General features: G+C 37.9%; 1 protein-coding gene across 2 annotated transcripts in view; it reads right to left on the reverse strand.

Moving 5' to 3' along the window:
* The window catches only part of C2CD6 (C2 calcium dependent domain containing 6), a 91,105-nt gene that overhangs the window by 64,933 nt on the left and 10,207 nt on the right, over positions 1 to 15,965 (reverse strand). For both annotated transcript variants that reach the window (XM_021075702.1, XM_021075703.1), the window contains exons 3-4: positions 15,741 to 15,792; positions 13,859 to 14,004 (exon numbers count right to left, since the gene is read on the reverse strand). In XM_021075702.1, coding sequence (XP_020931361.1) covers positions 13,859 to 14,004; positions 15,741 to 15,792 — 198 coding nt within the window. The remainder of the gene's footprint in view (positions 1 to 13,858; positions 14,005 to 15,740; positions 15,793 to 15,965) is intronic.

The following is a 15,965-nucleotide window of genomic DNA, read 5'->3' on the forward strand; positions in this document are numbered from 1 at the left end:
GAAAATATTCAAGAATGAGAATAAGGAGTTTCTGTTGTGGCTCAGCAGGTTAAGTACCCAGCTTTGTCTCTGTGAGGATGCAGGTTGAATCCCTGCCCTTGCTCAGTGGGTAAGGGACCCAGCATTGCTACAAGCTTCAGCACAGGTCACAGATGTGGCTTGGATTCAGTGTTGCCATGGGTGTGACACAGGTCACAACTGTAGCTCTGATTTGACTCCTGGCCAGGAAACTTCCATATGCCCCAGGTGTGGCCCCAAAAAGAAAAAGAGAATGAGAACAAGACAAAGACATTAATAAAATACAAACTGAATTTGTTACTGACTCTCATGCAAAGAAATTTTAAAATACATATTTCATAAAGAAGGTAAGTGAACCCAGGAGAATGGTCTGAGATGAAACAAACGTTAAAAGGGCAAATATGTAGGTAAAGCCAAACAAATATAGACTAAATAAATACAGCCTAGGTGATTTGAAAATATAGAAAAATAATACCATAATAACATACTAGTTGAGGGTGGTAAATGGAATTAAAATTTCTAAGGTCCTTGTTTTGCCCAGAAGGATAAAGGTATTGTTAAACATTGACTTTGATAAGCATACATAGTATAATTTCTATAAAACTAAAAAAGTAGTATATAATCTCCAAAACAAGAGGAGTAAAAACAGAGTAAGATTTTCAAATATTCAATCTCAAAGTAGGCAAGAAAGAAGAAAAGGAAGCTATAGCTCAGTTGGTACAAATAACACAAAATAAGGGAACGAGTTTGTAATTACATTAAATGTAATACACTAGATAATGTAGTTAAAAGTACACATAGTCAGGCTGTATTTTAAAAATCCAAATACATTTAGTTTACAAAAGACAGACCCAAGACATAATGTAATTTATATTTTCTAATATTCTGTTTCACCTAGATTTTCAAATTTTTAGAATCACATTATGTAAGGTATCCTCATGGTTTTTAAAAATCACTTCCCTATTTATACCTATGTTCAAAGTTGAATAATTTTCTTGATGAGACTTGCCAGATTTGTCTATTGTAACAGTTTTATCAGTAACTACCTCCAGTATTTCTTCAATACCTCTGTTTATGAATCTCATTTATTTTTTTCCTGTATTACTTTCTTCCTCCTGTCTGCCTAAGATTTGATTGTGATTTTCTCAGTTTTCAAACTCAATTCTAATTAAGTTTATACTTTCTTTTCTGCCTTTCTTCCTCCTCTCCTCTCCCATTGCCTCCCCACTCTTCTCTCTGCTTTCTTCTCTTCTAATACACTTTTGTATTATTTATCATGGTTGTTCTAGGGATTAAAATATGCATGTTTAACATACTACAGTACATCCTGAATTAAATTATATGTGCGCAATAGCATAATTCCATTTACACTATTCTTGTTACTCTTGTCATATATTTCACCTATACAAATGCTATAAATCCTACCATCCATCATCATTATTTTGTTTTAAACAGCCTAGTCTTTTGGAGAATATTTTTAAAATAGTCTTTTATTTATGTTCTTCTTTTTTAAGTCTTTCATTTTTACCCATATATTTACCATTACCAGGGTTCTTCATTCCTCCTGTGCAGTTTATTTGGGATCAACCTTCCTTTGATGTTTATATACATCCAGATAAAAACCCTCAGCCCTTGTCTTTCACCATCTTATTGAAGAATATATTCACTGGATTTAGAAATCTATGTTGGAGTAGACAAGATGGGGGAAGAGTAGGGGGACACGCTCACCCTCTCCCACAAACACAACAAAAAAAGCACATCTACAGGATAAATGACTCACACAGAACAGCAACCAATCACTGGCAGAAGAACCTAAACTCCAATAATGGCAAGAAGTTTGTGACATTACTAGGTAAAACAAGAGAAAAGAGGAGAGTGAGAGAAGGTGAATCCAAGCTGGACGGGCGCTCCTGAAAGGGAACTGCAGAGGAGAAAGGGATCCCGCACCCTGGAAAGTCACCTACTCAGGGGAAAGATCAAACGAACCGGAGGAATCTCCGGATGCAGAGAAGAGTGTAGCAGTAAGTTGGAGTTCTGAAAAGCAGATCGAGAACCGAACGGACCATCTGAACTATGGGCACAGTCACCAAAAATTGAGACGCCTGGGTGGGGGCTGGGCACCGAGACCTCGGCTCAGAGGTTAGTCCCTGGGAAAGGGCTGGTGTTGCGGGGTGGAGCGGAGACTGCTTGGGAGGTCTAGAAACTGGTCTGTCAAATTGGATGGGGCAGAGACTGCCTGGGAGACTAGAAAACAAAGCTGTCGCAGAGGAAGGGAGCAATACTCTAGGGGCAGGGAAGTGGAAAGCCACATCAGAGGGAACCTGGGAGAAGAGCCTGGTCTGCGACCGTGCTGGGGAGGGGAGAGAAGAAGGGGTGGGTCCCCATAGAATACTCCCCATGCCACAGCAAGCTTACAGGCCCACAAGCTAGCAGAAAGCTGTGCTTCCCAGTGCATCCCCTCCCCCCACCCCCGCCACCCACTACGCACTCGCAGGACCTGGGGCTGCCTGCCATCCAGGAGGGCTGGCCTCTATAACTTCCTGAAGCCTACCACCACAGGGGCTGTCCCTGCACAGGCCTGCTTGCACTTTGGAGGGGCTACACCCCTGCAGAGCAGCACCAAACACCACCAGCCCCCGAGAAAAGGCCTGCAGCCCAAAAAAGCTAGAACAAGCCTAGCCAGGCTGTGAAAAGATCTGCCTAATTCTTGGACAGTCTTTCTGAGTCGGGCTGCCCTGGGGAGGAGCCTCTTGGGTTTTCAGCGGCCCAGCTAGCTACCAAAGCCCTCAGGGGGTGCTGCACTCTTGCAGAACAGCTGCAAAGGACTGCCAGCTCCAGGCAGGACCCCCTGCAGCCCAGAAAAGCTACAACAAGCTTGGACAGACTGTGAAAAGATCCGCCTACATTCTCAGGCCATCCTTCTGAGTTGGGCTGCCCTAGGGAAGAGCCTCTTGGGTTCTCAGTGACCCAAATAGCTGCTACAGCCCTCAGGGGGTGCTGCACTCCTGAGGAACAGCTGCCCAACACCGCCAACCCCCTGCAAGAACCCCACAGCCTAAAAACACCAGAGCAAGCTCTGCCTGACCGAGTGAAATCTGCTACCATCGTGGTGTGGACCTCCCAGTCCTGTCTGCCCTCAGAAAGTCCTCCTTTGCTTCAAAGAGACCCTGTTAGCCCCATCAACACTCCAGAAAAGCCACACTGCCTCAAAAAAGATTGACCAACAACGCCAGCCCTCAGGAAATATTCCACGGCAGTGACAAGGCGAACACTGCCCGATCACGGAGAGTACAACTCCCTCAGGAGAAAGAAGACAACAAGCAAGATGAAGAAGCTGAGAAACCACCCCCAGTCAAACCAACAGGAGAACTCACCTAAAACAGTCAGCAATGAAACAGATCTCTGCAGTCAGACAGACCTGGAGTTCAAAAGAGAAATAGTGAAAATACTGAAGGAATTAAGAGAAGATATGAACAGTAATGCAGATACCCTCAGAAAGGAACTATAAAATATAAGGAGGAGCCAAGAAAAACTAGAACATTCATTTGCAGAGATGCAAACTGAACTAGGGGCAGTAAAAACCAGAATGAATAATGCAGAAGAATGAATCAGTGATATGGAAGATAGAATAATGGAAATCACCCAATCAGGTCAGCAGACAGAAAACTAAATGAAAAAAGAGTAAAGCAATATAAAAGACCTATGGGATAATATAAAGTGGGCCAATCTATGCATAATAGGAATTCCAGAAGGAGTAGAAAAAGATAAGGGAATGGAAAATATATTTGAAGAAATTATCGATGGAAACTTCCCAAATCTAAAGGATACTGAGTTCAAGATACAGGAAGCACAGAAGGCCCCAAACAAATTGAACCCAAACAGACCCACACCAAGACACATCATAATAAAAATGGCAAAAGTTAGTGATAAAGAGAGGATCCTAAAGGCAGCAAGAGAAAAACAGAATGTTACCTATAAGGGAACCCCCATAAGAATATCAGCTGATTTCTCTACAGAAACACTACAGGCCAGGAGGGAATGGCAAGAGATATTTAAAGTGCTCAAAGGAAAAAATATGCAACCTAGAATACTCTATCCAGCAAGAATATCATTTAAAATAGAAGGGGAAATAAAAATGTTTTCCAACAAACAAAAACTTAAAGAATACAGCAACACAAAACCCAGGTTAAAGGAAATATTGAAAGGGCTTCTCTAAACCAAAAAGAAAGGAAGGAAAGGGAAGAAAAAAGAAAAGAAAAAAAAAGAAGAAGAAGAAGAGGAAGAACTAGGACTGAGGAAACCGCAATCAGAGAGCAGTCACTCAAATAAGCCAGCATACAGATTTAATCATGAACATGCTTCAAACAAAATAAAATTAAAAAGAAAAAAATAAAAAAGTCATCAAAACCATAAAATGTGGGCAAGGGATGTTAGGAAGGAAATAACCCTTTTTGTTTGTTTGTATGTTTCTCTTCTTAATTTTAATATAGTAATGAAGTGTTTGAACTTACAAGACCATCAGACTAAAACACACAATTATGGGAAGGGGTTAGCATACTTAAAAAACAGGGCAATCACAAGCCAAAACCAAATATTGCATTCACAAAAAATGAAAAAAAAAATACTCAAGTAGATAATAACAGGAGACCATCCAACCAAAAAAAAAAAAAAAAAAAAAGAAAGAAAGAAAGAAAGGAAGAATGGAGAACCATAGAATCAACTGGAACACGAGGTTCAAAATGGCAATAAATAATCATCTATCAATTATCACCTTAAATGTCAATGGGCTGAATGCCTCAATCAAAAGACACAGAGTGGCTGAGTGGATAAAAAGGCAAAAACCTTCAATATGCTGCCTACAAGAAACTCACCTTAGGACAAAGGATACATATAGATTGAAAGTGAAAGCGTGGGGAAAAATATTCTTCGCCAATAGACATGACAGAAAAGCAGGAGTTGCAACACTCATATCAGACAAAATAGACTTTCAAACAAAAGACATAAGGAAAGACAAAGAAGGACACTATTTAATGATTAAGGGATCCATCCAAGGAGAGGATGTTACTATCATCAACATATATGCCCCAAATATAGGACCACCCAGATACATACAACAAATATTAACAGACATAAAGGGAGATATTGATGAGAATACAATCATAGTAGGAGACGTAAATACCCCCCTCACATCAATGGACAGATCCTCTAGACCAAAACCAATAAAGCAACAGAGATCCTAAAGGAAACAATAGAAAAGTTAGACTTAATTGATATCTTCAGGACACCACATCTAAAAAAATCAGAATACACATTCTTCTCAAATGCTCACAGAACATTCTCAAGAATCGACCACATATTGGGACACAAAGTGAATCTCAATAAATTTAGGAGCATGGAAATTATCTCAAGTATCTTCTTGGACCACAATGCCATGAAATTAGAAATCAATCATGGGAAAAGGAAAGAGAAAAAACCTACTCCATGGAGACTAAACAACATGCTACTAAAAAACCAATGGGTCAATGAGGAAATCAAGAAGGAAATTAAAAACTACCTTGAAACAAATGATAGTGAAGACACAACCTCTCAAAATCTATGGGATGCTGTGAAAGCAGTGTCAGAGGGAAATTTATAGCAATACAGGCCTTTCTCAAAAAAGAAGAAAGATCCCAAATTGACAACTTAACCCTACACCTAAATGAATTAGAAAAAGAAGAACACAAAAGTCCTAAAGTCAGCAGAAGGAAAGAAATTTTAAAGATCAAAGAAGAAATCAATAAAATAGAGACTCAAAAAACAATAGAGAAAATTAATAAAACCAAGAGCTGGTTCTTTGAAAAGGTGAACAAAATTGACAAACCCCTGGCCAGACTCACTAAAAAGAGGAGAGAAAGAACCCAAATAACCAAAATTATAAATGAAAAAGGAGAAATCACAACGGATACAGCAGAAATACAAAAAACCATAAGAGAATACTATGAACAACTACACAGCAACAAGTTTGACAATCTGGAAGAAATGGACAATTTTCTAGAATCTTACAGCCTGCCAAAACTGAATCAAGTAGAAACAGACCAACTGAACAGACCAATCACTAGAAATGAAATTGAAGAGGTCATAAAATCACTCCCTACAAATAAAAGTCCAGGACCAGATGGCTTCACAGGTGAATTTTATCAAACATATAAAGAGGAATTGGTGCCCATCCTCCTTAAACTCTTTCAAAAGGTTGAAGAAGAAGGAAGACTCCCAAAGACATTCTATGAGGCCACCATCACCCTCATTCCAAAACCAGACAGAGATACCACCAAAAAAGAAAACTATCGCCCAATATCATTGATGAGTATAGATGCAAAAATTCTCAACAAAATCTTAGCCAGCCGAATCCAACAACATATCAAAAAAATTATACACCATGACCAGGTTGGGTTCATTCCAGGTTCACAAGGATGGTTCAACATACGCAAATCAATCAGCATCATACACCACATTAACCAAAAAAAAGTCAAAAATCATATGATCATCTCAATAGACGCAGAAAAAGCATTTGACAAAGTCCAACATCCATTCATGATCAAGATCCTCGCCAGAGTGGGTATAGAAGGAACATTCCTGAATATAATCAAAGCCATTTATGATAAACCCACAGCAAATATAATCCTCAATGGGGAAAAACTGAAAACCTTCTCACTCAAATCTGGAACAAGACAGGGATGCCCACTCTCACCACTGCTCTTCAACATCGTTTGGGAAGTCCTAGCCACAGCAATTAGACAAACAAAAGAAATAAAAGGCATCCATATAGCAAGAGAAGAGATCAAACTGTCACTGTATGCAGATGACATGATACTATACCTAGAAAACCCTAAGGACTCAACCCCAAAACTCCTTGAACTGATTGATAAATTCAGCAAAGTGGCAGGATATAAGATTAACATTCAGAAGTCAGTGGCATTTCTGTATACTAGCAATGAAATATTAGAAAAGGAATACAAAAATACGATACCTTTTAAAATTGCACCTCACAAAATCAAATACCTCGGAATACACCTGACCAAGGAGGTAAAGGACCTATATGCCGAGAACTACAAAACTTTAATCAAAGAAATCAAAGAAGATGTAAAGAAATGGAAAGATATTCCATGTTCCTGGACTGGAGAAAATCAATATTGTAAAAATGGCCATCCTACCCAAAGCAATCTACAGATTCAATGCAATCCCTGTCAAATTACCCATGACGTTTTTCACAGAAGTACAACAAACAATCCAAACATTTATATGGAACCACAAAAGACCCAGAATCGCCAAAGCAATCCTGAGAAACAAAAACCAAGCAGGAGGCATAACTCTCCCAGACTTCAAGAAATACTACAAAGCCACAGTCATCAAAACAGTGTGGTACTGGTATCAAAACAGACAGACAGACCAATGGAACAGAAGAGAGAACCCGGAAATAAACCCTGACACCTATGGTCAATTAATCTTTGACAAGGGAGGCAATAAAATGGGAAAAAGAAAGTCTATTCAGCAAGCATTGCGGGGAAATCTGGACAGCCGCATGCAAAGCAATGAAATTACAACACACCCTCACACCATGCACACAAATAAACTCAAAATGGCTGAAAGACTTAAATATACGACAGGACACCATCAAACTCCTAGAAGAAAACATAGGCAAAACACTCTCTGACATCAACATCATGAATATTTTCTCAGGTCAGTCTCCCAAAGCAATAGAAATCAGAGCAAAAATAAACCCATGGGACCTCATCAAACTGAAAAGCTTTTGCACAGCAAAGGAAACCAAAAAGAAAACAAAAAGACAACTTTCAGAATGGGAGAAAATACTTTCAAATGATGCAACCGACAAGGGCTTAATCTCTAGAATATATAAGCAACTTATACAACCCAACAGCAAAAAAGCCAATCAATCAATGGAAAAATGGGTAAAAGACCTGAATAGACTGTTCTCCAAGGAAGATATACAGATGGCCAGCAAACACATGAAAAAATGCTCAACATCGGTGATCATACGAGAAATGCCAATCAAAACTACCATGAGATATCACCTCACACCAGTCAGAATGGCCCTCATTAATAAATCTACAAATAACAAGTGCTGGAGGGGCTGTGGAGAAAAGGGAACCCTCCTGCACTGTTGGTGGGAATGTAAACTGGTACAGCCACTATGGAGAACAGTTTGGAGATACCTTAGAAATCTATACATAGAACTTCCACATGACCCTGCAATCCCACTCTTGGGCATCTATCCGGACAAAACTCTACTTAAAAGAGACACATGCACCCGCATGTTCATTGCAGCACTATTCACAATAGCCAGGACATGGAAACAATCTAAATGTCCATCGACAGATGATTGGATTCGGAAGAGGTGGTATATATACACAATGGAATACTACTCAGCCATAAAAAAGAATGACATAATGCCATTTGCAGCAACATGGATGGAACTAGAGACTCTCATACTGAATGAAATGAGCCAGAAAGACAAAGACAAATATATCACTTATAACTGGAATCTAATATCCAGCACAAATGAACATCTCCTCAGAAAAGAAAATCATGGACTTGGAGAAGAGACTTGTGGCTGCCTGATGGGAGGGGGAGGGAGTGGGAGGGATCGGGAGCTTGGGCTTATCAGACACAACTTAGAATTGATGTACAAGGAGATCCTGCTGAATAGCATTGAGAACTTTGTCTAGATACTCATGTTGCAACAAAACAAAGGGTGGGAAAAAAATGTAATTGTAATGTATACATGTGAGGATAACTTGATCCCCTTGCTGTACAGTGGGAATATAAAAAAAAATCTATGTTGACTTTTTTTTAAGCACTTAAAAGATAGTATTCCCTTGCCACTTGACTGCCACCATTTTTGATGCGAAGTCTGCTGTTATTGTTGTTCACCTTAATGTCATGTGTTCCCCACCCCCGTCTACTTTTAAGATTTTCTCTTTATTTTTGGTTTTTAGCAGTTTGATTATGACATACTTAGGTGAGATCACTTTTGTACTTACTCCACTTGAAGTTCATTGAGTTTCTTGAATCTGCAGATTGATGTCTTTCATTAACTTTGGAAAACATTTAGCAGAGAAAACTCTAAAATATTAAATACTCTAAGTACTTTCTTATCTTTTCTTTTGAGAGGTCATTACACGTGTTTAAACTAAGTGATATTGCCCACTGGTATCGTCCATTTTTCAATCTTTTAATCACTGAGCTCCAATTTGAATGATTTCTATTGGTTTGTCTTCTAGTTAACAGATCTTTTCTTCTGCTCAGAATGCTTTTAAACTCTTCAAATGAACTTTTAATTTCAATATTATATTTTTCATATCTAGAATCTCCATCTGGTTCTTTTGAGTTTCTGTTCTCTTTGAAATTCCCAGTGTGATCATCCATTTTGTCCTCCTTTTCCACTCTTGACACATTCATGATAGTTTACTATAAAGTTCTGATTGGTAGATTCAAACATTTGGGTCACCTGTAGGTTTACCCCTGTTGTCTGTTTTTATTTCCCTATGAATAAGTAATGTTTATTATATGATGGTATTTTGAAGAATATATCATAGAGACTCTGGGTTTTTTTAATCTTCCTCTAAGAACCAGTGAATTCTTTTCTGGAAGGCAACCAATTACTGGCAGACCATCTTGATCCTATGACAAGGTTTGAGGATGCATCTGTTTCAGTTCTTGTCCTTGGTCCTAGTGTGTTTAACCCTTACTCTTAGCACATGGTCCTTATTCTTAAGACCTGGCCTTACTGGGATCTCAAGTAAATACTGTGAATGTTCAACAAGGTCTCTCCACTTTAGCTGCATCAGATTCTAATGACTCTGAATTTGTGACCTCTGAAATCTCTATTCAGTTCTCATTTCTCCAGCAATTCTCTGTAATTTCTCCTACAAACTCCCCTTGCATGTGCACACCTTAGGATCCATTCAAGATCCCAAGTAGAAGACCTACAGTTTTCTGGAGCTTCTTCATATCTGCTGCCTCCTCCTCTCCAGGACTCTGCCTTACAAATTCAAGCCACCTCAGCAGCCCCAAACTCTCATCAGTTTCCTCTACTCAGCCTCTGCTTCCTTCACCCAGCAAGACTGCCACTCTCTGCTCGGGTTTCACTTCTTTGAACCAGATTCACTGCCAGATAGAAAGCTCTGGTAAATGTGGAACTCACATCTTGCACTTCCCCTCTCTTAAGGATTGTAGCCCTCCTATTTCCATCATATACCAAAAAACAGTTATTTCATATATTTTACTCAGTTTTATGGTTGTTTAGAGCAAAGCGTAAATCTAGTTATCACCTACTCCAGCAAGGCCAGAACAGAAATCCTCTGTTATGCTTTCTTCAAAAGGAATTTTAACATCACTTACTCAACAGCTTTCCAGAATAATTAAAATAGGTTAAATTCATTTGCCATTGCTTTTAATTTTTTTGTTTGTAAGTTTTTTTAAAACTAGATCTATTTTGCAACTTTTAGTAAAGTGAAGTCCTAAAGTATATACAGTATAATTTTATTTTTATCCTAGTAAGTTAGTACATAGTTTAAAAGTCAAACAGTTCTACAAAGAAATGACATTTTTTTCTTCTACTTGTACTAACTTCCCCCCCCCCTGTATTTTATGATGTTTTGATATCTTAAAAAGTTTTCTGGTCAGAATGAGACTTTCCCTCCCGAGGCTAGCCAGATCCTAGAGACAGCAAAGGGTTTGAATGAATGGTAGCACATCTTCTGCAGGATAACTAACCTTTGTCAAATCTATACCCTAACCACCTCCTTAACTCTCACATGGCACCAATATTTCCCTTGCCCTAATCACCCCAGGGCCAGGTGCCAGGCAACCAGAAACTATCTCTACAACCCAAAGCCTGCTGGAATTATTCACATCAGTCAGTTCTAAACTATTGACTCCACAATGAATTGCCTCTCTCAAGAAAACTTCAGTAAAGGCTTTAGTCTAGACTCTCCCCTTGCTTCTGTCCTCTGCCTCCTGACCATCCTAATAGTTCTCCTGGTGCAGGGAGCCAAGGACATGCAGGGACTCAAAAAAAAAGGACCTTGCCTGACGGCGGAAAAACCTGAAGGCAGGTTCCTAACCAAGGAAGGGAGCTCACCTGAACGGTACAAGCCGAAGGTGGGCCTCTGGACAGGATAAAAGCCTGCCTGAATGGTACAAGCTGAGGGCAGGCCTCAGGTTACACAGCTCTCATTTTGATGTTGATGGGGAAGAATTGGGGCTTTCCTGGGAAAACAATTTCCATGTTTGCGCTGGAGAACATGGATTGTTTCTCGGGTGACCTAGTCTTTCCTATTTTGTTATTCAGTTTTCCTCAGTCTTTCCTGATTATTTGCTTATTATTCTTATTTCCCATTCTTATTTTCCTGTGGTGATTTGTGATTTAACAAAGTTACAACAATAATATAATAAGATTTTCCTCCTGAAGGACTTCCCCTATTTAAATCCAGCTTAGTTAAAACATAGTGTTTATCTACTAACTAATTATATAGTAAATTTCAGAGTTAGGATTTTAATGAGGTTCATAGAAGTTAGACATATATTATCCAAGAAACCTAGCTGTGAGTTTTGTCCTTGATTTTAAAAGCTAGTAAGTGATAGCTAGTTAAGTTTGTTTATATTTTCTTACACTGCCTCCCTGCCGTAATGCTTTAAAGATAAGCACCAGTCTAAAAACAAGATTTGTGAATGCCAAATTCTTGTGTCTGTGACCTCTTCAACTTGTAAAGACTGGCTGGCCATGGGATGATTTGTACTAAGTCTCCTCCTTTCCACATGATGTATTGTACCTAATTGCCCTTAAATTGTACTCACTAAGTTTAGTTAAGATAAAGATCTTAGAACATGATGTATAGCTGCTATACCATGTAATAGTTAACCAATGTACTTTTAACACTGTGATGTGATCTGTAGTGGAAAGCTGTCTATATAATCAACCACTTATGCCAATAAAATTTGAGCAGTCTGGCACCCTGAAAGAAGGGACAAAGAGGCTGTCTCCATATGTATATTCGCCAATGCTGTCCATCTCCTATTGGGAAAGTGTACACTCCCTGGCCACCAGAGCTGGCCTCCAGCATCCCGGGGCCCTGTGTGGTATGGTATGCCTCTTAGGAAATATAAATAATAGATTCTTCTTTCAATAGCATTACCCTCTCCCTGTCACCACTCAGCCATATGTCTATAAATGTGATACCAGGTATAATTTTAGAACACTACCCAAGCCACTCCCTAATTTCCACTCCTCAGAAACTACCTTTTGAAGGGATTTCTCTGGGGTTTGGGGGGGGCCATAAAATCATGTTACTAAGTACATGCTTATATCATTATTTATTGATTTTTAAAAAATTTTTAGATGCTATCTATTTTTTTTGGCTTTTTTTTTTTTCCCACTGTACAGCAACGGGGTCAGGTTATCCTTACATGTATACATATGCTATCTATTTTTAATTGAAGTATAGTTGATAAATAATGTTACATGTGTACAATAGAGTGATTCACAATTTTTAAAGGTTATGCTGCACTTAGTTATTATTAACTGTTTGCTATATTCTCCATGTTGTAAAAAATACCCTTGTAGCTTATTTTATATCTAACAGCTTGTACCTCTTAATCCCCTACCCCTATTTTGCCCCTCACCCACTGGCAACCACTAGTTTGTTCTCTATATCTGTGAATCTGCTTCTTTTTGTTTTATTCACTAGTTTGCTATATTTTTTTCAGATTTCACATATAAGTGATATCATAGTATTTGTCATTCTCTGACTTATTCCACTTAACATAATCCTCTCTAAGTCTATTCATTTTGCTGCAAATGGTAAAATTTCATTCTTTTTTATGGCTGAGTAGTATTCCATTATGTGTGTGTGTGTGTGTGTGTGTGTGTGTGTGTGTGTGTGTGTATACCTATACCACGACTTCTTTACCCATTAATCTGTGTGGACACTTAGGTTGCTTCCATATCTTGGCAATTGTAAATAATGCTGCTATGAACTTGGGGGTACATGTTGTTCCTGTTATACAATTAGTAATCTGCAAAGAACAGAAATCAATCCAAGTCCCCTGATTTTAGTCCTCAGACTAAATAAGTTTATCCATGTACAAATAGAGTCTATACAAGAAGAAAGGAGAGAGGAGAAGGATATGGAAAAAAAGGTATGCTATGTGTCTCCTCAAAATTTATATGTTAAAGCCTAAATCCCCAATGGGGTGGTATCTGTAGTGGGGAGTGTTTGGGAGGTAACCAGATTCTGAGAATGGAGCCTTTGTGAATCTGATTAGTGTTCTTATAAGAGACACAAGAAAAATAACCCCTCTTTTCTCTCTGACATGTCTATACAATAGGAGGACGGCCATGGGAAAACCAGGAAGCAGGTTCCCACCAGACACCAGATCTGCCAACACCTTGATCTTGAACTTCCCACTTTCCAGAAATGTGATAAATAAAGGTTTGCTGTTTGAGCCACTCAGTCTATGGTAATTTGTTACAGCAGCCCAATGACTAAGGCGAAAGAGGGTAGACGGGAGGAGAGGAGTAATATAAAGAAAAATGCATACATGTGTGATGAACACTCAGAATCACTGACAACAAGATCTTGGAGAAGAACAACATCATGACTATGCATTTTACAGTAAGTTGTAAAAACATCAAATAGCCCTTAATATAGACATAGAACACTGTAAAATATCAAATGAAAAAACATTGCTTTTGTTTCTTTCCTATCCCCTAAAAAAAAAGATATTAGAATTTGAAACTATAACAATGCATTCTCATTCTAGAAGAGAACTTTAACATTACCTGTACAGAAAAGAACTTCACTTCATCAAATGCAATTATAGCGTTCTTTTCATCATTTGGGGGTAGCAAGCTATAAGGTTTTGTACATTTCACCACGTTGTTAATAGAGATGCGAATGAACAAATCACTGTAAAGTTGTAAACTGACTGTAAATACATAGATATTTAGGAAGCAAATTTTGTTATAGTTGAAAAATAACACATTATAAAACGAAAACATTAAATAATTCAGGAAGCATATTTTGCTGTCACTGAACAATAACACATGATAAAGTTAACCCATTAAACAATTCAGGCCAAAACTTAAGAATCAGTCAAATAAAGAAAGAAAGAAATTATAGAGCATATTAAACAATGAATAAAGTCTTTTAAAATAATACTTTCATATTTTACCATCAGTTATAGGCACAACATAAATAGGAAAAGAAGGTCGATTCTTCTTTAGATTATTTCTCATATTTTTATCCTCATATTTCCATCATAATTCTTTCACAAAATTTTCTATATATTATCTTTTAGGTGACTAAATATTTGCAATATATACTTGAAAATTTTTTCCTAAGAGCAATTATGGAGAAATTCAAAAATTCAAAAAATATGTCCTTTTAGAGTAGCTTATTCTTAATTTTAGAACAACAAAATTTAAAGCAGCATTCTACTTTCTAATTTACTTCACTATATATTTTGCTTATTCTATATGGGTCTGTATTTTTTTTAATCTTTTGTAGCACTCCATGAATTAAAAAATTTTTATGATTTAATTATCTTCAAAACTCTCTTTATGTAGAATTCTCTTCAGTAATTCACTTTGTATAAAAAAGAAACATCAAGTCCTCATAATGAGACTGGTTTTACGCCATGATAAATCTAATAATAAGCATTCAGCTTATTTAAAGGCACTGAGAAAAATAAATCCTTTTCACAATGTTTAAGACAAGCATCGTTATTACTTAGAAACAAATCAGTATTATTATTCAAGAAGATATGTTTTTTCTTTAACTTACAGATGATTGAAGTGGATTACAGATAGCTAAAAGTCTTGTCACTCTTCACATCAAAAGGTAAAGTTTATTTTCTTCTGCTCTTAAATCTGGCCTGGTCCTGTGCCTACTTTAACACGCAATGGACATGACCAGGGCTGAAATAGGACAAGGTGAGCGAGGCACTAGCCAGGGTACAAAATTCAGGGGGACACCAAAAACTTCAGCAATCAAGATAATATTTTAGGAGTTCCCATCGTGGCTCAGCAGAAACGAATCTGACTAGCATCCGTGAGGATTCAGGTTCGATCCCTGGCTTCACTCAGTAGGTTAAGGATCCGGCATTGCCATGAGCTGTGGTGTGGGTTGCAGATGCAGCTTGGACCCAGTGTGGCTGTGGCTGTGGCTGTAGCTGGCAGCTACAGGTCCAATTCAACCCCTAGCCTGGGAACCTTCATATGCCATGGGTGGGGCCCTAAAAGGACCAAAAAAAAAGGGAAAAAAAAAAAGATAATACTTTAATGCAATATTTCAAAATAAAAATTAATGCAGAAAAAAATTTAAATGATGAAAGAAAGTTTCAACATGGAAAGAAAGCTTTCTTTTCTACATGAATTCTTTTCAGCATTGCAGCTAAGTCCAGTCTTTCAGGCATTCTCACTAAAGCACCAGACTTGTAAAGGATTCATTTTAGATAGTCCAGTCCTTCTGAACTGCCAGATGACTTCAGTCTCAGCCATGATAATGTGAAACAGAACTACCACTGAGTGAGGGCACATACAGTGATTGATAATAAAATGGTTAATGGTTTAAGCCACTAAGTCTTGCAGTGTTTTATGATACAGTAGCATGTAACTGAAACAGTGATACATGATCATAGTATGGTTCTTAAAGAAAGGATACTTTTCGGGGTAAAATGTTTGCAGTTCTTTATATGAATAGCCAGGCAGCCAACCTAAAACAATCAAAATAAAAACACACTGAATGAATTTTTAAGAGTTAACTTTTCTTTCATTTACTCTACATCAAACTATATGTTTTAAAGTTTCATTTTGTTAGTTTTTCTCATTAGAAATATTTTTTCAGAGTTCCCATCAAGGCTTAGCAGAAATGAAACTGACTAGCATC

The sequence above is a fragment of the Sus scrofa genome, chromosome 15, assembly GCF_000003025.6.
Source record: "Sus scrofa isolate TJ Tabasco breed Duroc chromosome 15, Sscrofa11.1, whole genome shotgun sequence".
Lineage (NCBI taxonomy): Eukaryota > Metazoa > Chordata > Mammalia > Artiodactyla > Suidae > Sus > Sus scrofa.